A 25,556-nucleotide genomic window follows, 5' to 3' on the forward strand; every position below is an offset into this window, starting at 1 on the left:
CATGGTGGAGGGTAGTACGTAATACTGCTAGTCATTCCCTTTCCTACTAATGTTGCAAATGTAACAAGAGAAATACGACTGTTGCTACGGCACTTCCGCAACAGTGTGTCGCGAAAGGAACATCTTCTTCCCTCCAGAGACTCCAGTGTGACGTCATCGAGCGTTTTCGTATTATTCGCATGTTGACTCAACCTACCGGTAACCAGTCTTCTTCAACGACTATTTTTAACTCAACCTGTGGGGATCCTAAACACTCGAGAGTACTCAGGAATGGGTCGCACAAGTGTTCAACCGTCTCCTTAATAGATTCACACCTTTCTAGAATTCTCCCATTTCTGAGTCGACCATTCACCTTCACTACTACTGTACGTACGTGCTGCTCTATTTCTGCTTTGCAACATCACCCCTAGATATTTAATCGACGTGACAGTGCCAGACAGTACACCACTCATACAGTATTCGAACATTACTGGGTTGTTTTTCCTACTCACCTGCAATAGCTACATTCAGAGCAAGCTGCCATTCATCACATCAAACACAAATCCTGTCCAAGTCATCCTCATTTCTCCTACAGTCTCAACTCAAAGATAAGACTTCCCGTGCTGCTCAACCTATCCGTCAGATCGTTTACTTATAGGGATTTTATAAATTAATTACACAAAAGTAATTTTAAATTGCGAAAAAAGATGAACAACTTGCAGAAATGTTTGATACAGCACTGAATGCCATCGTAAATGTAGTTTTGAGTGACGAAAGGATCACATGGCAAGGGTTCTAAGGTCAGAGCAGCTTTTCTGAGGTCACTAAACTTTGTTTTCGTCAGCATACTTTTAGCAATTAAGCTTTATGGCGCGCTGTCTCTGTATAATGGGCACTTCACGTCTATAGAAATATACGCAAAGTGGTTCTGCAGTGACGAAAAAGGGGACAAAGGTCCTTAACATGCCTGAAAAGAGCTTAGAATGACACGAAAAATTATCTAAAATTGGAAAGACTGAAAATGGAGTAAAATATTTATAGTAAAATTTTTACTCTTTTAAAATGCAAATCATAAGCCGAGCTTTCGCAATAAATTGCAATCGAGAAGCAAAGTACGCAAAAAAAAATTAAAGTGAGCGATTTTGTGTTAACCTTATATTATGCGTAAGGTCTTGTTAAGTACGTCAAAGCGGCCGTGACCAGTAAGAGAATGGAGGGGGGCCATTGGGTGAGAAAAACAGAAGAGACCGTGATGGTGAGAGAGAGAAAGGGACAGTGAAGGAAAAGAGAGATGGATGAAGACAATAGCAATGGAAGAGAAAGAGGGAGGAGAATACGGCTTTCGGTGAGAGACAGTAGCAGTAAAAGTGGAAGAGAGATGGATGGAGCGGAAGAGAGAGGAGGCAGTGGCAATGATAAAAGAGAGATGACTGGAGACCATACATGTGCTTGCGGGGTCTGGACCCACCCCAGATCGGCGAACATGAACACTTTGGTGTAATGAAGGGCGCATTTAGGATTGAAATTTTTTAACGCGTAAATATAGGGGAAAAATAAGTTTGGGCCGTCAAAATTTTTGAGCTGCCGAGGTGTGTTGGAGACAGTGGCAGTAGGAAAGGAAACAAAAGGGGACAATGTAAGTGAGAGAGAAGATAAAGACAGTGTACTATAAATCGATGGGATAAAAAGAAGACAGTGAGGGAGATGTACCAGGTGTAGAAGTATGAAACCGGAATTTGGTTGCAGTAATTACACGTCTGTTGTTTGAAATTGATAAACAATATTTCATTCAAAACAATCTCCATTGCTATTTATACATTTGTCCCACCTCCCCGGCAGGCTATGAATGCCACGCCAAAAGAACAGTTCTTCTTTTGAAGCGAACCTGCCAGCGAGCCATTTTCATACATTTTCGTACGAATTGAAACGCTGTGTCAGCAAGAGGTGTCCCAGTGATGCACATAAATGATAATCGGAAGGAGCGGAGTCTGGAGAATAAGCCGCATGCCCTAGTATTTCCCAACTGAACGCTTCGATCGTTTCCCAGACCCTTTTTGCTGTGTGTGATAGGGCCTTATCATGGAGCAATATGACTCTGTTTGTCTTTTTCTATATTCTGGTAGTTTTTCATGTAATGCCCGATTTAAATCGATCCTTTGCTGTTGGTAGCGATCAGTGTTAACGATTTCACCAGGTTTTAGCAGCTCATATTAGATGACACCTTCTGATCCCACCAATCACAGAGCATCGTCTTCTTTCGAAAGAAATTTGGTCTTGTAGTGGATGTCGATGGTCTGCCTGGATTCACCCATGATTTACGACGCGTAGGATTCTAGAAATATATCCATTTTTCACCACCTGTCACTATTCGATGGAGAAACGACTTTCTTTTGTATCTGGTGAGCAGCATTTCTCAAGTGGTCTTTCGATTTGCTTGCTGCCTTTCATTCAGTTCATGCGGAACCCATTTTCCCACTTTCTGCACCTTTCCCAAGCTTTCAACCGAAGAGAAACGGCTTTCTGCGTCACATTCAACTGTTCCGCGAACTCCTGTTGAGTTTGAGTATCACCTTCATCCAATAAGGCCTGCAATTCGCTGTCTTCGAACCTTTTCGGTGGTTTCCTGCGCACGCCATTTCTCAAGTCAGGATCACCACTTTTGAATTTGAACATTGTGTTTTCCCAAGAGCATGTTCGCCGAAAGCTTCGACAAGCATTCGATGCGATTTTGCAGCAGCTTTATTCAAATGATAACAGAAAACCATTGCTCTCTGCAAATCGTAGTTCGTAGGCACAAAACTCGACATGTTTACGGGTTTGAAGCAGATACAGATGTATGGAACTTGGGTTACTGTGTGTTAACATTCGTAGTCAGCCGTTACAGGAGCGGGTTGCGCTGCAGACGCGATCCCAGGGCCCCTACACTGACGGCTAGCATCATCTGTAGGGAAATTCCGGTTTCATACTTCTACACCTGGTATACTTTGAACAGAGAGTGGCAGTGAGAGGGAGATGCTGAGTATGAAGCCTTAACTGCAAAGAGGGACTGAGTAAAAGGATTTAGGATGTTGCATGTTAAAAGAGCACGAAAACGTTCTTATGCCAAATTTTTTGATGAGGATTGAGACAGCTGGTTCCACATTTTCCTGTCAGAGTCTTTTAGAAGAACGTACCACCTTTTTGTCCTCCGACAGGAGTGTATTTCCCCTGGTAGTTATGTAGTTTATAAAAATGTCAAATCAAAACACCTTCAGCCGTCCAGATTTCCAGTTTTATTTTATTTGTGCAATCGGTTCAGCGTTATATTACGCCATCTTCATACCCCCTGACCGACGTATGGGAAGAATCTACTTCTGCCCCAATCAAAAAATGGACCAGCATTCAGTGACTGATATCCGTAGATTTCTTTTCAGCGATTTCTTCGATCATCACTTGCCGAACAGCCTAGGTCTGGCAACGATCTTGTAAAAAGATGGACTAACAGAGGCTTGATATACTTCAGTTTTTGAATGTCTTGCGAAGTGACTGTGTCAGTTTATTTGTTTTTGTTTTTTGTTATGTGCTGTGAAATTATATCTATTTGATGTTCACGATAGCACTTGTTAGGTGTTTATTTCTGTCTCGTAGTCGTCAGCATTAAGTGGGAAGTTCCGTGCTCTGTCTAAGAAACATCCTAATGCAAACTGTTCATGCGATTTGGGTTGTGTGGAGGATTTATTAAAGGCAGTGCCTGCGTTTTTTGGTTTTTCTGTGCACATTGCTGTTCAGGGTCTGGTTTGTACTGCTTATTGTTTAGTTCAAAAAGTGTATTCTGTTACCTTCCTGGTATTCTATTATTATAAAACTGTCACAGTCGCTCATTTTTTAGTATATTTCGCTACCCAACATCAGTGATGCGACAGCAGGTCACTGCAAGTGACTGAGAACAACAAGATCGACATATCAATAATTAAATAGAAATAAACTTTGTTTTGACCGCCATCTTGTATTCTGCACTGTTGATTTGTTTATGATACCGTGTTTCAAGTTACATTTAGAAATTTGTAACAATGGCTTACAAGTTCAAAAGGTTTATAGAAATAGGGGGGGGGGGGGGGTTCGGGTATCTCAACATATCATAAGAAGACTGTCAGCTCACAAGAACAAACTGAGTAATTATTTTTGAAACATTTTTCATGTGAACAGCAGACCAACAGACAAAGTGACATCGCCATTTATTAGCTTATCCTTCTCTTTCCCCATATACCAAGACTACACGAAGAAACGTTAATATCTAAGTGCACTTGTGTTAAATGTTTTTTGTACTGTCACTGTAGCCTGATGATGAGATATAACATCGAACGATGCAGCTAATTAAATAATTTAAGTAGTGAACAAATTTTATGACAGGGAGCGATGTTTGTGAAAGTTTTTCATATTCTAGTCTCTTCTTGTCTGAAAAGTTTGTTGGCCACATTTCACATCTATACAGGTCTACAGTCGTACAAAATGCCTTCAGAAACGAGTTTCTAACATTTAAATTTACATTCGAAGTTAACAAACGTATCTTTTTCAAAAATGTTTCTGTTATGGCTCCACTACCTCTGTGTTATCAAATTGACGGCCACAAATTTCTTTCTTCAGGGTTCCAAAAAATATAGAATTCGCATGGAAAGAGGCTGGACTTTATGGAGGGTGCGCAAAGGCTTCCGCATCCTTCATTAAGTCCAGATCTCTCCCTTTGCGAGTTCTATATTTTTGGAGCCTTGACGAAAGACAGTCGTGGCAGTCGAATTGTTTCGGACGAAGAGATGGCTGCCTGGTTACAATCAAGGTTCCGTGGGCAACCGCAATAATTTTTCCATGAAGGCATTGACCATCTTGTCCACATTGAGATAAATGTATTAACAGTTGTAGCGATTTCTTTTGAAATAATGAACAGTTTAGTTACTTTTTTCCCGTCTGCCTCTTTTTGATTTTACTGGGTTGGGTTGGGTTGATTTGGTGGAAGAGACCAAACAGCGAGGTCATTGGTGTCATTAGATTGGAGGACGGGGCAGGACGTCGGCCGTGCCCTTTCAAAGGAGTCATGCAAGCATTTGCCTGAAATGATTTAGGGAAATCACGGAAAACCTAAATCAGGATGGCCGGACGCGGGATTGAACCATCGTCCTCCCGAATGCGAGTCCAGTGTGCTAACCACTGCCCCACCTCGCTCGGTCTGATTTTACTGCCTCTTATAATAACTTTATTTTATTTTCCAACAGATAGTCACTCTAGTTTCCTCAAGTACGTGATTGCAATTGAATGCATCGCCAATGAAAGGCCGTAGATGTAAACGTAAAGTGTGAGTAATAACATAAAACAATATTCAGAACTTTCCTCATTTTCACAAAACTTAAGAGATTTGCACGCCACTAGAGACATCGGTAACTGATCTTTACTGTTGCTTTTTTTTCAGGAAAGACGCCAGTCTTCAGGATCTTTGGAATTAAGGACACAGCTAGTCCCTGGATTGAAGCAGGTGCTTTGAAGTGAATTAGGCGTGATACATCAACAGATTCCACTGTGCAGGAGATGGTGCACATAACTAGCGGTAGTTCAAACCTACATGCAGTGAACACTGGTAAGTAATACACAGTGCAGTATGAAGTTTAAGATAAACAGCAAAACTGCAAATGCGAGAGCGCTCATTCATTAAAATAATTCGAGAATTCGGTTCAAGAATTCTTATCTTTGTGAAGTTTCCCGGAGGAATTAGAGTACTGGCACAAGACAGTAAGACGTGGATAAGTTTGCTGCCACTTCCGACAACCACTCCAATCACACTTTCTAATTTCCTCCATCTGTAACCCAGTGCCTTTTGCTCCGTCGTAGTATGTTTCCGCCTTATGTTGAGTCCTTCTGTAGGCCGTAATTACTGGCAGTTCAATGGTCCGGCTGTGAAGGTTGTCTTCTTAAGCAATTTGAACATTACATGATTTGCTCCTATAATGAACGATGGTTTGAATTCATGAAACATTCCATCTGACTGACAAATCATTCCACCTGACCTTGTCATGGATGAACTAATTCAATCCCTTCAATGATGGCATTACAGGTAACCATAAAAGAAGAAGAAAATTTGTCTTTTCACTCACAGAATTAAAAAAAAAAGGAAATTGTATGTACGAACTTGTGTTTGGAACTCTCAGAATTCGTTGTCCAACACCATCGTTTAACTGAGGGCCATCTTCATTGTTATGTAGCTGAACCGTTGGCGATGGCTTAGAGGGCGGTAATATACGTAGCGGAACTGATTAACTGCTGAACGTTAATCCAGTCTCAAGCTTAGTTTCTTAAGGGAAAGAAATACACTGTTAGGTACCACCCTTTCATAAGAAATTCCCTTTATTTAGCCATGTCCGTTTACTGGCAACTATTACCATCCAGCAGGAATTCTCACTGCAGCGGAGCCTGAGTTGATTTGAAACTTGCTGACAGATTAAAATTCTGTGCCAGATCGTGAATCGAATCTGGAAATGTTGCCTCTTGCGGACAAATTACTTACCAGTGGCTGTACCGCCATAACTCGTCTTCTACTACCCAAACTCGACAGAATTTCTCCTGCGTACATTACGGGACTACAACTGTCGTCGATACGTCAAAATATGAGAATTTACGTCTTATGGGAAGAGTTGAGCGCTGATGAATACCACTACATAACTCAAGGAACTAGAATCCATCGTCTTAAGTCGGTTTAGCTACAGGGAAGAAATTCATGGAATTTTTTGCACATCAGTTTGGACTCAATAATACGCGGTCTATGTGCGGGCACATGCAACAGAACTAGTACGGGACAAAATCGAAAAAGCTTCTGTCAGGAACATCGTATGTAGATGTCGTCCGTGCTCCATATTTCTGTGTCGCAGTATCTCACGACAGAATAGCGTGGCAAGTACTGTGTCATAAACCGATTTTTAACCTCCACAACGTTTTACTTGCACAGAAAGATGAGACTACGTGGTCTTCATCTGATGTGGGATGAAACTAGTGTTCAGGGATTAAAGCGTTTGAGCACTTGAGTAAATAAACTTGAGTAGCTACAGTTTCTTCAGGTCTCGACACTTGGGTAACTTTAAAATTCTAAAGCATGGTGTCATTTGATAGAAAAATTCGCCGATTGAAAATAAGTATGAGTTATTTTGGTTCACCTCAGTTAGAACGTGAGGACTCGTCAGGTTTGTAGAACGTTTAAAGGTAAGATTTTGAAAGGTGGTGAGAATGATCAGTACATCTGAGTATCACATCGCAGTTTCGTCTGTGGGAGGGCTAGATCAGGATCCATTCAGTTTGTTGTGATCTGTCTGAACTGCAAGCAGTTGCTCTCGTTTCGCAAGCGAACTTTTCTGACGACCTCCTAATCGAAGGAACTTTAAAACCAAACATTCCTTCGTTCTCTTTTTCTTCGAAAGCGGACTTCAATGGTCAGGAGAGCGATGTGCTGCTCCAACGCTGGAGCCCAGTGTCGTATTACGCGTAGAACGAAGCAGTGGTAAGTTATAACGCCACGTCTCTACTGATAGTTTTCGTAATATTTGTCCCTGATGACAATGATTGAGCAATAAGTTTGCCTGCGCTGTTGGATAAGGAGCCATCCCATCGTTTGTCTGCATTAGTTTGAATGTATGTGTCAGGAATGAACTCCACACCCTTTTAGGCACTTATTTAATTGAATTACACGAAACAGGACATGTCATTCTTAACAGAAAGAAACCTTCAGAAATAAGAGTAACTCTGGGAGTAACCCAAGAGAGTTCCACGGGATTGTAATGTTCAGAATAGAGTGTGATTTTACTACGTCGGAACAAACTGCAGGAAAAGTTTTCTGTGAGGTCAAGGAGCAAACACGGTCATAGAGACATAAGGCTGGAGATGCGTTCCAAGGGAGGTACACCCACTTCGAGATGCCTGAAAGATTTCGAAGATTCAAAGCACACATGAGATCTACGGATGGGAAAAACCGACCGGTTAAAACAGATACCGGTATTTTAGTTCTGCATAACCGGCACTTTTAGGTATTTGTTTATTTTCGGTCAGAGCAGGTTTTTTTATTTGTTATTAATAACGGGTAAAAAGTCGTTATATAAATTTGCCATATAAATGGCGCTAAAATTTTTGATTTTTAAATAAAACATTCTTAAAAATGGATAATATCAACTCGTATAGTTTCCATTGCTTTGAAATATTTTGTTATTATAGAAAATGGAAAACTGCTTAGAGCTATTTTAAATAACAACGCCAAACGAAACAAGCAACAAACATGTGTCATAAGCATCGGCACAGCACTGCTGAGGAAATAAGGTACCTGTTGTGTTTTACTACCCAGAAGTTGCGATCCGTTCGTTGTTTGGGAGTAGAGTAGAAGACTTGTCATTTGTAGCACAAAAATATTTGTCGTTGATAGGAAGTTCTGTGCCTGCTGATGGACTGGTATTCGAATGATGTTGTTTCTGATGAAAGGAGTCGACTTGCAGATCAATACATTATAGAACGGGTATTTATGAACTGATTGGACAATAAATATTGGTCGGTGGATTAATTCGTACCGATATTTTTGTCAAGTAATGGCTCCTACTACAGGTTCTGTTTTACCTACTGTCTAAACTGTTCATTTGAAATTTTTGGTAGAGCGTTTTTAATTTTGTCATAAAATAATCAACTGCATTCAAATTCCTGTCAAAAAGCAAATATAGATATTTGATTACAAAACCGGATTTCATTCTAAATTATTAAACAAAACACGCTACAAATTTTGCACATAAGCTTATTATTTAGCTGCTATTCCTATGAAATAATAAAAGACACAGAAAATTAGGGCAAAAGTAATAAATTAAAAAATCAACAATTCATTCATTGTTTATAATAAAAATGAAAAGTAGTGGCCAGCTGCCTGTGTTGTCATAGTATGCCTTTATCTATTTGTAGCCCTTGGAAACGGACAAAAACTCGAAAAATAGTGTTCTCCAACTTCAGTTTTCATCCTTTAACATTGATTATACGTAATGCCCAAATAGTTGTACGATCCTCGATTATAGAACAACTTTTGAGCAGAGTTTCAAAATAATTAGAATCAGTAGGAGAATACTAAGTATTCAGAGCCCAATTACTTTTATAAAAAAACCGTTAATAATATACTGCGAAAGTTCTCTTTTATTTCTCCATTTTATTTTACATTTAGATTCTAGCTATCTTGAGAAGTATAATGTGGAAGTCTGAGGGAATCTCAGAATACATCAGTCTTTGCTCAGTGTCTACGTTTTCCTAGAAATAAAAACAATAATAAACGGAAAATGATTTTTTCAGAAATCGGTTATTTTGAGCGGATTTAACAATCAGGTTAACCTGGAGTTGGGAAACGTCGGTATAACCGAGAACCTGTTGTTTGAGCGATAACTACCATCTCTGATGAGAACACACCAGGCAAACGAGGATGTTCTGTCATTACGAGTCTTTTAGCCGCACACTCAAGAGAGCCTTGAGCTGGAGCACCATCATGTAGTAGCCACGTTACCCATCGTACTAAAGGCATTTCGTGCAGAAGAAGAGGCAACGTCATCTGCAGGAAAAGCAGGTATGTCTCGACTGTGAGGAGTTTTGGAAAGATGACTGGTCCCGCGAGGCGGTCAGCAAAAATTCTCTCCCACACACTGGGACTGAACCGGTGCTGATGGTTTGGTGCCACCATATCATGGGGTTTCTCCATAACTCACAGGTGACTGTTGATGTTACAGCCCCTCGTAAATGTAGCCGCGTATGTAAATAGGATAGATGACCGAGTTCCCAGCACCATGGTGGTCTGTGCGACGAACCAGCCATAAAATCATCGCCATGGGGGCAAGTCCGTAGGTGACAAGGCCTGCATACACTGAGGTGACAACAGTCATGTGATAGCGACATGCACATGTACAGATGAAGGTAGTGTCGCGTACACAAGATATAAAAGGGCAGTGCATTGGCGCACCTGTCATTTACACTCAGGTGATTCACGTGAAAAGGATTACAACGTGTTTATGGCCGCACGACGCCAATTAACAGAATCGGAGCGCGAAATGATAGTTGCAGCTAAACGGAACTTGTTCGGAATTTCATGTTCCGAGATCCATAGTGTCAAGAGTGGCCGAGAATACCAACTTTCAGACATTTTCTCTCACGACGGACAAGGCAGTAGCCGACGGCCTTCACTTAACGACCGAAACCATCGACGTTTGCGTAGAATTGTCAGTGCTAACAGACAAGCAACACTGCGTGAAATAGCTGCATAAATCAATGTGGAACGTACGAAGAACGTATTCATTAGGACAATGAGGCGAAATTTGGCTTTAATGGGCTATGGCACTAGACGACCGACGTGACTGCCTTTGCTAACAGCACGATATCGCCCACAACGCCTCTCCTAGGATTGTGATAATATCAGATGGTCTCTAGACGACTGGAAAACCGTGGCCTGCTCTGATGAATTCCGATTTCAGCTGGTAAGACCTGATGGTAGGGTTCGAGTGTGGCGCAGAGCCCACGGAGCCATGGACCCAAGTTTTCAACAAACAAGGCACTATGGAAGCTGATGGTGGCTCCATAATAGTATGGGCTGTATTTACGTGGAATGGACCTGATCCTCTGGTCCAACTGAACGGAACATTTACTGGAAATGGCTATGTTCGGCTTTTTCGAGACCATCCACAGCCATTCGTGGACTTCATTTCCCAAACAACGGCGTCTATCACGGAGTCACAGTTGTTCGCGATGGGTGTGAAGAACATTCTGTACAGTTCGAGCGAATGATTTGGCCCCCAGGTCGGCCGACGCAAATCCCATCGGACATTTATGGGACATAGTCGAGAGGTTAGTTGGTGCACAACATCCTGCACCGGTAAGAATTTCGCAATTATGGACTGCTGTAAAGGCAGCATGGCTGCATATTTATGCAGAGGACTTCCAACGACTTGCTGAGTCCATGTGACGTCGAGTTGGTGGTCTCCTGCTGGTAAAAGGAGGTCCGACACTATGTTAGGAGGTATCTCATGACTTATGTCACCTTAATATACGTTGATATGGGTAGTGGCAGTATTCGTGGAGGATGTTCCACACTGTTGTCTGGCTTACCCCACGCTGGCTGGCCACCTAACAATTGCTCGTACTGGAGTCACTATCAAACATTCTTTTACCTCAACCTTCAAGCTGGTTTACCTCTCTTGGAGTACATATCCAATCTTACGCTCCTGTGTTCTTTTTTGCTCCTCATTCACTCAGCGATAGTTTCCTGCAGTCTGTTCCCATTTAGCAAAATCGTCCTGTGTGTGTTATTGTGCCAGTATCTAGTCTATGTCTATGAGGCTGCTCACTGATGATGCCTTTGATTAGGGAGAAGGCGCGCTGCTATAATATTGCAGAAAAATTCAGAAAGAGTTGCAAAAGATCGTCGATTGGGGCAGGGATTGACAACTGACCCTCAAACTAAAGAAATGCAAGCTGGGCAGAAAAACTCTTTGTTGTATGACAAGACAACAGCTTATCAATCAATTGAGATACTCACATCCATTACGTATATGGAAGTATGGGAGCGGCGTGATTTAAAGTGGAATGACCAGATAAAATTAATCATCGGAAAAGTACACTCCAGGAAATGGAAAAAAGAACGCATTGACACCGGTGTGTCAGACCCACCATACTTGCTCCGGACACTGCGAGAGGGCTGTACAAGCAATGATCACACGCACGGCACAGCGCACACACCAGGAACCGCGGTGTTGGCCGTCGAATGGCGCTAGCTGCGCAGCATTTGTGCACCGCCGCCGTCAGTGTCAGCCAGTTTGCCGTGGCATACGGAGCTCCATCGCAGTCTTTAACACTGGTAGCATGCCGCGACAGCGTGGACGTGAACCGTATGTGCAGTTGACGGACTTTGAGCGAGGGCGTATAGTGGGCATGCGGGAGGCCGGGTGGACGTACCGCCGAATTGCTCAACACGTGGGGCGTGAGGTCTCCACAGTACATCGATGTTGTCGCCAGTGGTCGGCGGAAGGTGCACGTGCCCGTCGACCTGGGGCCGGACCGCAGCGACGCACGGATGCACGCCAAGACCGTAGGATCCTACGCAGTGCCGTAGGGGACCGCACCGCCACTTCCCAGCAAATTAGGGACACTGTTGCTCCTGGGGTATCGGCGAGGACCATTCGCAACCGTCTCCATGAAGCTGGGCTACGGTCCCGCACACCGTTAGGCCGTCTTCCGCTCACGCCCCAACATCGTGCAGCCCGCCTCCAGTGGTGTCGCGACAGGCGTGAATGGAGGGACGAATGGAGACGTGTCGTCTTCAGCGATGAGAGTCGCTACTGCCTTGGTGCCAATGATGGTCGTATGCGTGTTTGGCGCCGTGCAGGTGAGCGCCACAATCAGGACTGCATACGACCGAGGCACACAGGGCCAACACCCGGCATCATGGTGTGGGGAGCGATCTCCTACACTGGCCGTACACCATTGGTGATCGTCGAGGGGACACTGAATAGTGCACGGTACATCCAAACCGTCATCGAACCCATCGTTCTACCATTCCTAGACCGGCAAGGGAACTTGCTGTTCCAACAGGACAATGCACGTCCAACGTGCTCTAGAAGGTGTAAGTCAACTACCCTGGCCAGCAAGATCTCCGGATCTGTCCCCCATTGAGCATGTTTGGGACTGGATGAAGCGTCGTCTCACGCGGCCTGCACGTCCAGCACGAACGCTGGTCCAACTGAGGCGCCAGGTGGAAATGGCATGGCAAGCCGTTCCACAGGACTACATCCAGCATCTCTACGATCGTCTCCATGGGAGAATAGCAGCCTGCATTGCTGCGAAAGGTGGATATACACTGTACTAGTGCCGACATTGTGCATGCTCTGTTGGCTGTGTCTATGTGCCTGTGGTTCTGTCAGTGTGATCATGTGATGTATCTGACCCCAGGAATGTGTCAATAAAGTTTCCCCTTCCTGGGACAATGAATTCACGGTGTTCTTATTTCAATTTCCAGGAGTGTAGATGCCATATAGATTGATTGAAGAATCCTCAGAAAATGTCTTCCGTCCATGCAGAATGTAGCTTTCAAAACCCTTATTTGACCTTTACTCGAATACTGATTGTATGCCTGAGACCCACACCAGACAGGATTTATAGAGGAACAAAGAAAAGATCCGAGCATTTCGTCACAAGTTTGATTAGCAACCGCGAAAGCGTCATTCAGATGCTTATCTATCTCCGGTGGCAGACGATATGAGCGAGGCGTTGCGCATCGTGGTGTGGTTTACTATAAAAATTCCGAGAGTGCACGTTCCCGAAAGGGTCAACCAATATATTGCTTACTCCTACTCAAAAATTGCGAAAAGACCATGAAGGCAAAATGAGAAAGATTCCAGTTTACGCGGAAGCTTACCAGAATAATTATTGACTAAAGGAACAGGAAAGAGGGGAAGGGGGAAATTATCAGTAGTACACAAAATATCCTCTGCCCACACTAAAATAAATGTCGCGGAGTGCAAATGTAGATGTAGAGATCATAACTCGGAACAAAAGAAAGACTATACCAAAAGCAAACTTCTGTCTAAATTTAGTTAGTGATAAAGCAATAAGTTCGTGTAGACTGAGCAAGAAGGCTCGGCCGTTAAGACACTTATTGAAAAACCTGATTTGCTTACGTATATCAGTACAAAGTTTCTCAGTAATAACTAAGCTGCTAATGAAAGAAATATTGCTACATATTTGGTAGGTCATTATGTGAGGACTGCGTAAAATGACAAGGAGACTGGATCAAATATCAAGATTATTTGTAACCACAAGAAGAATCTAGAAGCAAGAAAATCACTACTTTTGCAAGACACCCTTCCGGGTAATCCGAACGACATTGGCATGTGGTGTGCTATAAGCCATTTACGCAAGTTGAGGTCCAGGAATAGAAGGAAGGGGATATCCACTTGAATAAGTGAAACAAGACTTCAATTGGAGTAGGTTACGGAGATAGTGTGTTTGAAATTATCGGAAAGGTACAGATAAGCTGTAGAGAAAGGAAGATAGTATACATTATGTACAAGACCGAAGAGGGAAAAATAAGACTGGACGACCAAGAGAGAATTGCTCAGATTAAAGAGGGTGTAAGGCAAGGAAGTGGTCTTTCGCGTTTACTGTTCAGTCTGTACATTGAAGAAACAACGACGGAAATAAAACAAGACTAGAATAAAAATTCAGGTGAAAGGATATCAACGATATGATTCGCTGATGACAATGCTATCCTCGGAGAAAGTGAGGAACAATTATTACAGTTCCTTTTGAATGGAATGAAAAGACTAATGAGCACAGAATGTGGATTGAGAGTAAGAGCGTAAGAGAATAAACAAAAGGAAGACGAAATTTATGAAAACTACGAGAAATGATAGTAGCTATAAACTTAACATAAAAATTGGGGACCACTTAGCAGATGAAGTAAAGAAATTATGCTACATCGCATTACATTTACATTAAAGCAGTCATAATCCATGGATCCTATGGAGAGTGGACTCTGGGATGTCGAAAGAAGTCAGAGCTAACATTTAGTTTAGTGCAGTACATTGAAATGACATTACATTACTATACTACAGTGCTAATTATAATTGTAAAGTAACTTGAAACATTAAATTTAACAGTTTCAGTGACGACACTTTTCAGTGGTGTAGGAGTTGCCCAAAAGAAAGTTCGTTAATGCAGTTGTAAACTCCACCACGTTATCTACAAGACGTGTCCTCTGGTAAGTCGTTGAATTCATGTGTACTGATTTATCTAACTCCATTGTGGACCCCTGAAGTCTTTGTAGATGTTGTTTTTGGTGCTAGCGATACATCCTTGTTGTTCACTATTTCTGAGAAAATCGAAATATTGGTAATAACAAAGGATATTGAAGAGTGCTTGTACTGTGAAATAGCCGTCAAAATAGATTTTTGAAGAGGTCTCTACACGATGTACCAGAATTAATAATTTTTATAAGATGCTTGGGTATTCTGGAGATACTATCCTTGCAAACAAGCTACCGCATGACAGCCGAAGCAAGGAGAATATAAGAAGCAAACTAGCGCAGGCAAAGAGAGCATTCTTCGTTACCGAAAGTCTGTTAGCGTCGAATAGAGATATTAACTTGAGGAAGAAATTTCTGAGAACGTACGTCTGAAGCAGAGCAATGTAGGGAAATGAGTAATGGACTGTTGGACGACCAGAAAAGAAGGAAATTGCACCAGGACATGGAGTTACAGAAAGACACTGAAAATGAGTTGGAGATCTTCTGCAGATTCGTCAAGGAAAGGAAGGTATAACAGGCACTGAAAGGAGGACACGATAATGATACATGTATTACTTTTGAATGCATTACGGGAACAGCAGTGATCAATGTCTTGTAAATAATTACTATTAAAAACAGTCTTGATCACGATTTATTTAACAAGGTGACCGGTTTCGACCACTACTGTGGTCATCTTCAGACCATTGAGTAGGAATCTCTTTCTGTTGGAGAATCTCCAACAGAAAGAGGTTCCTACTCAATGGTCTGAAGATGACCACAGTAGTGGTCGAAACCGGTCACCTTGTTAAATAAATCGTGATCAGGACTGTTTTTAATAGTAATTAATGATACATGTGATAAGATATCGGGGAGTAGCTTTCACGGTATTAGCGGTAGGTAGCTAAAACTGCAGGACACGCCAGAGAGTGAAAAAAAGACCTGGGACGATAACTGGTAGATGTCATGTACATGCTTAGACAAACAAATGATTACAATTTCAGAAAAATCGGATGATTTATTCAAGAGAAAGAGCTTTAGAAGTTCACCACGTCAATAAAGCATTGGTCTACCTCTGGCCTTTATCAAAGCATGTTCTCCTCAAGGATATCGTACCGTGCAAAATTTTGTCCAAATGACGCGTTAGGTCGTCAAAATCCTGAGATGGTTGGCTAGGCCTGCCCATAATGCTCAAAATGTTCTCGATTAGGGAGAGATCCGACGATCTTTCTGGCCAAGGTAGGGTTTGGCAAACACGAAGACATGTTGTAGAAACTCTCGCCATGTGCGGCCGGACATTATCTTTCTGAAATGTAAGCCCAGGATGTCTTGCCATGAAGGGCAACAAAACTCGTCGACTCGTCGACGTGACCGCCGTACTGTAAAGGTGCCACGGCTGACAGCTAAAGGGGTCCTGCTTTGAAATGAAATTAATGAAATTACACCATAGACTGCTAATCCTGGTTGTTGGGCCGTATGACGAGTAACAGTAATGTGGTATCCCACAGCTGTCTGGGACGTCTCCAGACACATCCGCAGAGTGGAATATTGCTGAGTGGAAAAGCATTGTCTTCACTGATGAGTCCAGCTTCGAGCTGAGCCCCGATGACCAGCATACACATGTCTGCCCTCTTGACTGTCGCTCGCCATACGGACCGAAAACTGGGGATGACGGTCTGGATTGTCATTTCTTTTCATAGCAAGGGCCCCTTTGTTTGTCATCTGCGACACCCTTATGGCACAGCGGTATGTCGGAAATATTCTACGCCCCGTTTTGTTGCCCTTCATGGCAAGCCATCCCGGGCTTCCATGCCACGTAAATAATCCCCGCTCTCACACGGCAAGAGTTCCTACTGCTAGTTTTAGCGTATGCCAAACACTATCTTGTCCAGTACTTCGTCGGATCTTTCCCTAATTGAGAACGTTTGGAGCATTATGGGCAGGGCCCTCCAACCCCCTCGGGATTTTGATGATCTAACGCGACAATTAGAATTTGGCACGATATGCCTCACGAGGACGTCCAACAACTCTGTCGACCAATGCCAAGCCGAATAACTGCTTGCATAAGGGCCAACGCGTTATTGACACGCTAAATTTGGGAAGTTATTTCTGTTGAATAAATCATCCAATTTTTATGAACATTCAATCACTTGTTCGCCTATACTTGTACATCACATGTACCTGCACGCATGGTGCAGGGAATGGCAACTGAATCTCAATGTAGACAAGTGTAATACACTGCGAATACATAGAAATAAAGATCCTTTATCATTTAGCTACAATATAGCGGGTCAGCAACTGGAAGCAGTTAATTCCATAAATTATCTGGGAATAGGTATTAGGAGTGATTTAAAATGGAATGATCATATAAAATTAGTCGTCGGTAAAGCAGATGGAAATGGAAATGCCGTGTGGCTAGGGCCTCCCGTCGGGTAGACCGTTCGCCTGGTGCAAGTCTTTCGAGTTGACGCCACTTCGGCGACTTGCGTGTCGATGGGGATGAAATGATGATGAAAGACACACAACACCCAGTCATCACGAGGCAGAGAAAATCCCTGGCCCCGCCGGGAATCGAACCCGGGACCCCGCGCGCGGGAAGCGAGAACGCTACCGCAAGACCACGAGCTGCGGACGGTAAAGCAGATGCCAGACTGAGATTCATTGGAAGAATCCTAAGGAAATGCAATCCGAAAACAAAGGAAGTAGGTTACAGAACACTTGTTCGCCCACTGCTTGAATACTGCTCACCGGTGTGGGATCCGTACCAGATAGAGTTCATAGAAGAGATAGAGAAGATCCAACGGAGAGCAGCGCGCTTCGTTACAGGATCATTTAGTAATCGCGAAAGCGTTACGGAGATCATAGATAAACTCCAGTGGAAGACTCTGCAAGAGAGACGCTCAGTAGCTCGGTGCGGGCTTTTGTTGAAGTTTCGAGAACATACCTTCACCGAGGAGACAAGCAGTATATTGATCCCTCCTACGTATATCTCGCGAAGAGACCGTGAGGATAAAATCAGAGAGATTAGAGCCCACACAGAAGCATACCGACAGTCCTTTCCACGAACAATACGAGACTGGAATAGAAGGGAGAACCGATAGAGGTACTCAAGGTACCCTCTGCCACACACCGTCAGGTGGCTTGCGGAGTATGGGTGTAGATGTAGATGTAGATACCGATTTACGTTCCATTCGGATAATTTTTGTTGTGCATCATTTTTTTAATCGTAGGGTGTATACCCAACAAATAATCGAGGAAAAGATGCTGGGTATAGGTGGTACTATGAGATTAAGAATCTGACGAAGAAGAAGAGGGCTGCATCAGACCAGCCAGAGATTAGGCGAGGTGTAATCTACAGAGCAATAAAGTGAGAGATTCGACAAGTGTCTGTGTGAGTCGCGGCTAGAGTAGGCTACTCACGTCGCCCGCGACGGAGGCGGAGTCCCAACCGTTGGTGGCGGAGGAGACGCGCAGCAGGCCGCGCGGCGAGGGCGGCGCGTCCACGTCGGCCGAGTCGGGGGCGGCGCGGTCCCCGGCCGACGGCGGCTGCTGCTGCGGGGGCGGCTGCGGCGGCGGCAGCGCCTGCGGCGGGGGCGGCGGCTGGTGCTCGTGCCGCGGCGTCGCCGCGTGGTGGTGGTGGTGGTGATGGTGGTGATGATGGTGGTGGTGGTGGTGCGAGTGGTGGCCGCGGTGCCCGTGGTGGTGGTTGCTGTGGTGGTGGCCGTGCCCGTGCCCGTGCCTGTGGTGGTGGTGGTGGTGGTGGTGGTGGTGCGCGTGGGCTCGCAGCATGCCTGCAACACACACATATTCCTTTCGTGTAATGTCCATGACCTGACACTCTAACATAACTGCCCTTACGTGGGGATGTTTATGATACTGAGAGAAAATGTCAATTTTCAGTTTACTTTTAGTTATCAGTAGAACAGCAAGTGGACAGCAAGTTCCAATGATCAAATTGCATCCGAAGAGGCTGAAAAATAATTAAATGTTTGACGCGACCTTCTTGCCACGCCCACTTTTTGAAGCAACACTTGAGTACTAGCTCGGTGAACAACGATTTCGTGGATTACTTTTAAGCATAATTACACGAGATACTTCTAGACGGCTGTGATATTCACTCTTTGGCTTTGTAGGTCACCTGTGACCTTGTTCCGTATCTTAGAAACAATAACAAACCATCTGCTTCGTCCACGAAGAAACAGTTACTGTTTTTCCTTGTGCTACTGGCCTATTTAGCATATAATGCAGTTCTTGAGTTTGATGACGAGAACGTAGAGAGGATGAAGGTATGAGAGTGAATTGGCTTTCAGTTAGGAAATTTTACGCAAGGCATCGTAAGAAAAATAAATTTACAGCGCCTCTCTGCAGCTGAAAAGCCAATTGAAGACCTGGTAAAGGAAAAGAAGGCAGAATACAATAAATCTGAAGAGGTGACGTAAGAAAAAGGCAGAAACATGGAATCTGAACAGGTGACATAAGAAAAAATATTAAGTTGAATTTTAAATTGCATTTCCGGAAAATGATGCTTCTTTTCCGTTTTTTTTTAAATTTGTGTACCTTTTTCTCAGTATCTTTGAAGGCTGGAATTATAAAATTTTGTAGACTTACTTATATAAACTCAATAAACGTTTTCTCAAGATTAAATTTTGGAATTCTGAGTCCAAGCTAAGGTTTGGGCAAAATGCTTGGAATTCTGCATTAATTGCAGAATTATAATAAAAAAATATTAAAATTCTCTTGTTCGACATATTCAAGAAATCTCATGAGAGAAGCTTAATACGCCCAAAGAGATTGAACAGATAAAGTGTTGTAGAAGTGAGAATGAAACTGTTAAAATATAAAGGGACATTTCCAAAAGCAAGAACATTAGAGCAAAAGGCTTAAATTGAAATTTTAAGAATCGAGTCCGAGAAACACTTTTCGACCGATCAGTTAGACGACATGACATCTGCAGAGAAAAAGAAGTTGCTGAGAGAGACTTTAGTTAAAACAAGGGAGGAAGTAGTCAAGCACTGTAAAAAAAGTGAAGAATAAGAACAACTGCCTTACTAACGAAATTAGACAAGTCATTGAGGACAGAAAAAGTGCTGAATATGCGAGGATTACAGGGAATACGGCAGTACGAGGATTACAGAGAATACGGCAGTACCTCCAGTTATCGGCTTTAATAAAAAGAAATTGCCGAAGAGACAAAAATAATTACATCAATGTAACATGTGAGAGAACTGAGAAACTCGGGGATCGCAATGAGACCAGGTGCATGTTGAATGAAATATAGGAACTATCAAGATCCTTCAAACCAAGAACATGGGTTATAGAAGACGAAGATGGCACACCTCTAACCAAAATAGAACTAGCTGCTGATCGGTGGAGAACATACTGCAACAAGTTTTACATGGATAAAAATGGAAAACTTGATCGTGCAAACATTGCAGAGAGAAGGAATCTGATATCTTAAAAGAAGAAGCCCGAAAAGCTATAGCTAAATTTAAAAATAACAAAGCACCTGGACCTGGTCTTATTACTGCCGAAATGATCGAAATATCTGGAGATTTTGGTTTGAAAATCGTGCATGGAATGTGTAACAGCATATGGAATAACGGGACATGGATAGAAAACTGTATCATAAGACTCCGTGTTATAAGAAAGGAGCGCACAGTGTTATGAGTTCTACAGAATCATTTCATTAATTTCACATGCCAGCAAGATTCTATAAATGTCATCCATGAACGCCTGAGAATGTACTTAGATAAAGAAATACCATCAGAGAAAGCTGGGTTTGTGCATAGTAAGGGAACACGAGAGCAGATCTCAATGTCAGGCAGCTACCTGAAAAATGTAGGGAGTTCAATAACCTATAAGTTTTTGTGTCTTGGACTATAGCAAGGCTTCCGACTGTGTTCGATGGAAAGAACTGTGGAACGTACAACCGGGAATGGGCGTTCCTGGTCATCTTATTATCCTTATCAGAAATCTCTACTCTGATAGTAGGGCAGAAATCATACTTGATAAAACCATTTCAAGTCCTTTTCAACCATGTAAAGAAGTTAGACAGGAGTGTATTATGTCGAGGTTCTAGTTAACATCTATAGAGAATATGTTATGAGAAAAATGCATCACTGGGGGATCCGAATTGGGGGACGAAGAATTAGTAATTTAAGATTTGCTGATGACGCCGCAATGGGCGCAGAATCAGAAGTGGAAATGAAGGAACTACTGGACAGAGTTAAGAGAGAAAACGAGAAATTTGGATTGTCAGTTGATAAGCGAAAGACAAAGATGATGATAACTGAGAGACATGAGTCACTACCAGCTACTGATGTAGTATCAGAATATGAAGAAGTTGACTAGTTTGTCTACCTAGGCTCAGTGGTTCAGAAAGAGGGTGGCTCTACACAGGAATTAAGATGTAGTATTGTTCTGGGTAGGAATGCTGCATCGAAGCTAACAGTGATTTGGAAAGACCGAGCCCTAACCAGAGTGCTGGAATCTCTGTTGTTTCCGGTTTTGCTCTATGGCATTGAGACATGGATACTAACGGAAGGGCACCGCTAAAGAATTGAAGCTTTTATGCTTTATAGATGTGGACAGAAAGGAGTTTTCTGAGACTACCATGGATGGACAAACGGATCTACAAGTCAACCATTCAGGAACTCAGCGTGGAGAAGAGGTTGCCCAATGTTTGTTTTTAGCGAATCCTGCCGTTCTTCAGCCACATAATTCGACGGTAAGAGGATGACTTGGAAAAGATGATCATACGAAGCACATTCGCAGGGAAAATATTGCAGGGGAGACCACCGAGACGATGAATTGACCAGATAAAGGAGAAGACATACCAGACATGTGGGCAGTTACTTCGAGATGCAGAAGACCAGGAAAAACGGAGACAGATTGTGTGATGAGTCACTATGGAAGTCAGTGTGTTGATGATGAATATGAAAAAAGTAAAATATATATAATCCAACGAACTCAACAGTTAATGTGTTAGTTTAAACTAAAACATAGTGCGAAGTTTCATTGCCGTATCTTCAAAATTGTGGATTTATTGCTTCTTTTAAACAGTAATGTTTTTCCTGAACTTTAACTATAAAATGCCGTACTACAGTTACCATTGTTAGTTTTCGACATTTCTATTCCTGTAGCGAATGACGCACGGTCAAAACGGTTATTGGTAAGACTCCATGAGGGCTAGAATCTTGATAGTTCATGGTCTTTTTAGCGAGATATATGTAGAAGGAAGAAACAAATCGGATAACTCTTCTGGTGAAGTAAGCTCACGGAATTTAAACCACCCTGTAATGCACAATGCCCCATGTGTAGCTTCTGCCACAAGAGTTGGAACGGCATCTGCGTGGCGCTTTCGAGCGTACTGACTAAACATGTGGCGAAACGCGCTATTCGTATTTGGAACTTCTCTGTTCCCTCTATCAATCATATCTGGTACGAGTCCCACACTGACAAGCAATATTCAAGCAGAATTCTGTCGGTGGAAACGAGGATATTGTAAGATACCTCTATCGTCGTGAGTGGAATGCACTTTCCGAGGAACCTTCCAGTCACACTCAGTTGGATATCAGCCTTCCTTGCGATTAGTTTTAGGTAGTCTTTCGACTTATACGTATGTATATCATATGTAATGTGATGATACGCAATACAATTATGTTTGCAAAAACTGAGAAACCATGGAGGAGACAGGTGACTGAAATAAACCTCATAATACAATAAATAAACGGTTACACCACAAAACTGTTGGCAAATCGGTAACTTAGACAACATAGTACGATGTGAATCTCCAATTAGAGCCTCTAAATATTGTGTCATAGGCTGAAAAGAGGGGATGAATATATTCCTGGGATATCTTCCTCAGTCCACAAACCATCAACAGATTCAACTTGTTCTGAGCACTATGGGACTTAACATCTGTGGTCATCAGTCCCCTAGAACTTAGAACTACTTAAACCTAACTAACCTAAGGACATCACACACATCCATGCCCGAGAGAGGATTCGAACCTGCGACCATAGCAGTCGCGCTGTTCCGGACTGAGCGCCTAGAACCGCGAACCACCGTGGCCGGCTCATCAACAGATAAAATGACTTGTGGCTTACACAGCTATTACTTATATGGAGGTATAAAACATTCGAAAAGGACGACACATTGTTTATTTGCAAAGTAAAGTGTTACATTTTTGTGACACGCAGAAATAATGACATTTAATTAAAAATGTGGATGTTGTTACATTTAACAAAAGATGAAAGATATTTTTGAATTTACAACTGTAATCTACACTCCTGGAAATTGAAATAAGAACACCGTGAATTCATTGTCCCAGGAAGGGGAAACTTTATTGACACATTCCTGGGGTCAGATACATCACATGATCACACTGACAGAACCACAGGCACATCGACACAGGCAACAGAGCATGCACAATGTCGGCACTAGTACAGTGTATATCCACCTTTCGCAGCAATGCAGGCTGCTATTCTCCCATGGAGACGATCGTAGAGATGCTGGATGTAGTCCTGTGGAACGGCTTGCCATGCCATTTCCACCTGGCGCCTCAGTTGGACCAGCGTTCGTGCTGGACGTGCAGACCGCGTGAGACGACGCTTCATCCAGTCCCAAACATGCTCAATGGGGGACAGATCTGGAGATCTTGCTGGCCAGGGTAGTTGACTTACACCTTCTAGAGCACGTTGGGTGGCACGGGATACATGCGGACGTGCATTGTCCTGTTGGAACAGCAAGTTCCCTTGCCGGTCTAGGAATGGTAGAACGATGGGTTCGATGACGGTTTGGATGTACCGTGCACTATTCAGTGTCCCCTCGATGATCACCAGTGGTGTACGGCCAGTGTAGGAGATCGCTCCCCACACCATGATGCCGGGTGTTGGCCCTGTGTGCCTCGGTCGTATGCAGTCCTGATTGTGGCGCTCACCTGCACGGCGCCAAACACGCATACGACCATCATTGGCACCAAGGCAGAAGCGACTCTCATCGCTGAAGACGACACGTCTCCATTCGTCCCTCCATTCACGCCTGTCGCGACACCACTGGAGGCGGGCTGCACGATGTTGGGGCGTGAGCGGAAGACGGCCTAACGGTGTGCGGGACCGTAGCCCAGGTTCATGGAGACGGTTGCGAATGGTCCTCGCCGATACCCCAGGAGCAACAGTGTCCCTAATTTGCTGGGAAGTGGTGGTGCGGTCCCCTACGGCACTGCGTAGGATCCTACGGTCTTGGCGTGCATCCGTGCGTCGCTGCGGTCCGGTCCCAAGTCGACGGGCACGAGCACCTTCCGCCGACCACTGGCGACAACATCGATGTACTGTGGAGACCTCACGCTCCACGTGTTGAGCAATTCGGCGGTACGTCCACCCGGCCTCCCGCATGCCCACTATACGCCCTCGCTCAAAGTCCGTCAACTGCACATACGGTTCACGTCCACGCTGTCGCGGCATGCTACCAGTGTTAAAGACTGCGATGGAGCTCCGTATGCCACGGCAAACTGGCTGACACTGACGGCGGCGGTGCACAAATGCTGCGCAGCTAGCGCCATTCGACGGCCAACACCGCGGTTCCTGGTGTGTGCGCTGTGCCGTGCGTGTGATCATTGCTTGTACAGCCCTCTCGCAGTGTCCGGAGCAAGTATGGTGGGTCTGACACACCGGTGTCAATGTGTTCTTTTTTCCATTTCCAGGAGTGTATTATTTATAGAATTGAAAGTTAATTTAAACGTGGGGTAAAAGAAAATTGAGTTTGACATTCTGTATCATATAACTATTGATGTGAAGTATTTTCAGTAGGGTCATCGTTCTGATTTTCTTAAAAGCTTATAAAACTTCACAATCTACATCGCACGTGTGGTTTCTGTTTTGAGATGTTCTGCAAATCGGTCCGATTTACTCCACAGCTCCTCTCATATTCTGATAACTTGATTTCCGAGGCATTATTCAAAACATGAGAGAAGCTAGAGCCTACGAAAGATAGGTTCAACCTTTGCAGAACATCTTTTAAGAAAAAATCATCAATACGATGTGGCATGTAACGTGTCACATACTGTTAAGATAAGCAGAAAGAATATCCAACTGCAAATACTTGAAATCAAAACACATGACACGGAATGCCAGCTTAGTATTAAAATGATTAAACTCTAATTCTTTTTTCCCGTGTCTTAAATTAAGATTCAGGTATACATATTTTAGACTACAATCGTAAATTAAAATCTATTTTTCTTAAGTTGTGAAAAGTAACAATATCGACGTTAGAAACGTTATGTGTCATTTTAGTTAAATGTAACTATTCCTGCGTGACATAAAAATGTATTACTTTCCCTTGTAGGCATTGTATATGTCGTCGTTTTTATATCTGTTGTATAAGCAAAATCTTTGAAAACCGCTCATCATTTATCCGTGTTTACGACATTCAGCTGTCAACTGATGGTGGCCTAACAAACCGAAAGGCGGTTTGTGACCAAGTAAATAATAATTCTCAGAACATTAGGAAAGTGTTACCTACACTACTGGTCATTAAAATTGCTACACCAAGAGGAAATGCAGATGATAAACAGGTATTCATTGGACAGATATATTATACTAGAACTGACCTGTGATTACATTTTCACGCAATTTTGGTGCATAGATCCCGAAAAATCAGTACCCTGAACAACCACCTCTGGCCGTAATAACGGCCTTGATACGTCTGGGCATTGAGTCAAACAGAACTTGGATGGCGTTTACAGGTACAGCTGCTCATGCAGCTTCAACACGATACCACAGTTCAT

At 43.2% G+C, this 25,556-nt stretch overlaps 1 protein-coding gene across 1 annotated transcript in view; it reads right to left on the minus strand.

Annotated features, from left to right (window-relative positions):
• LOC126159435 (voltage-dependent T-type calcium channel subunit alpha-1G-like) overlaps positions 1–25,556 on the minus strand; it is a 633,155-nt gene that overhangs the window by 475,105 nt on the left and 132,494 nt on the right. Inside the window, exons 6-7 of the mRNA XM_049916549.1 lie at positions 18,413–18,561; positions 18,191–18,247 (exon numbers count right to left, since the gene is read on the minus strand). Coding sequence (XP_049772506.1) covers positions 18,191–18,247; positions 18,413–18,561 — 206 coding nt within the window. The remainder of the gene's footprint in view (positions 1–18,190; positions 18,248–18,412; positions 18,562–25,556) is intronic.

The sequence above is a fragment of the Schistocerca cancellata genome, chromosome 2 (assembly GCF_023864275.1).
Source record: "Schistocerca cancellata isolate TAMUIC-IGC-003103 chromosome 2, iqSchCanc2.1, whole genome shotgun sequence".
NCBI classification, from domain to species: domain Eukaryota; kingdom Metazoa; phylum Arthropoda; class Insecta; order Orthoptera; family Acrididae; genus Schistocerca; species Schistocerca cancellata.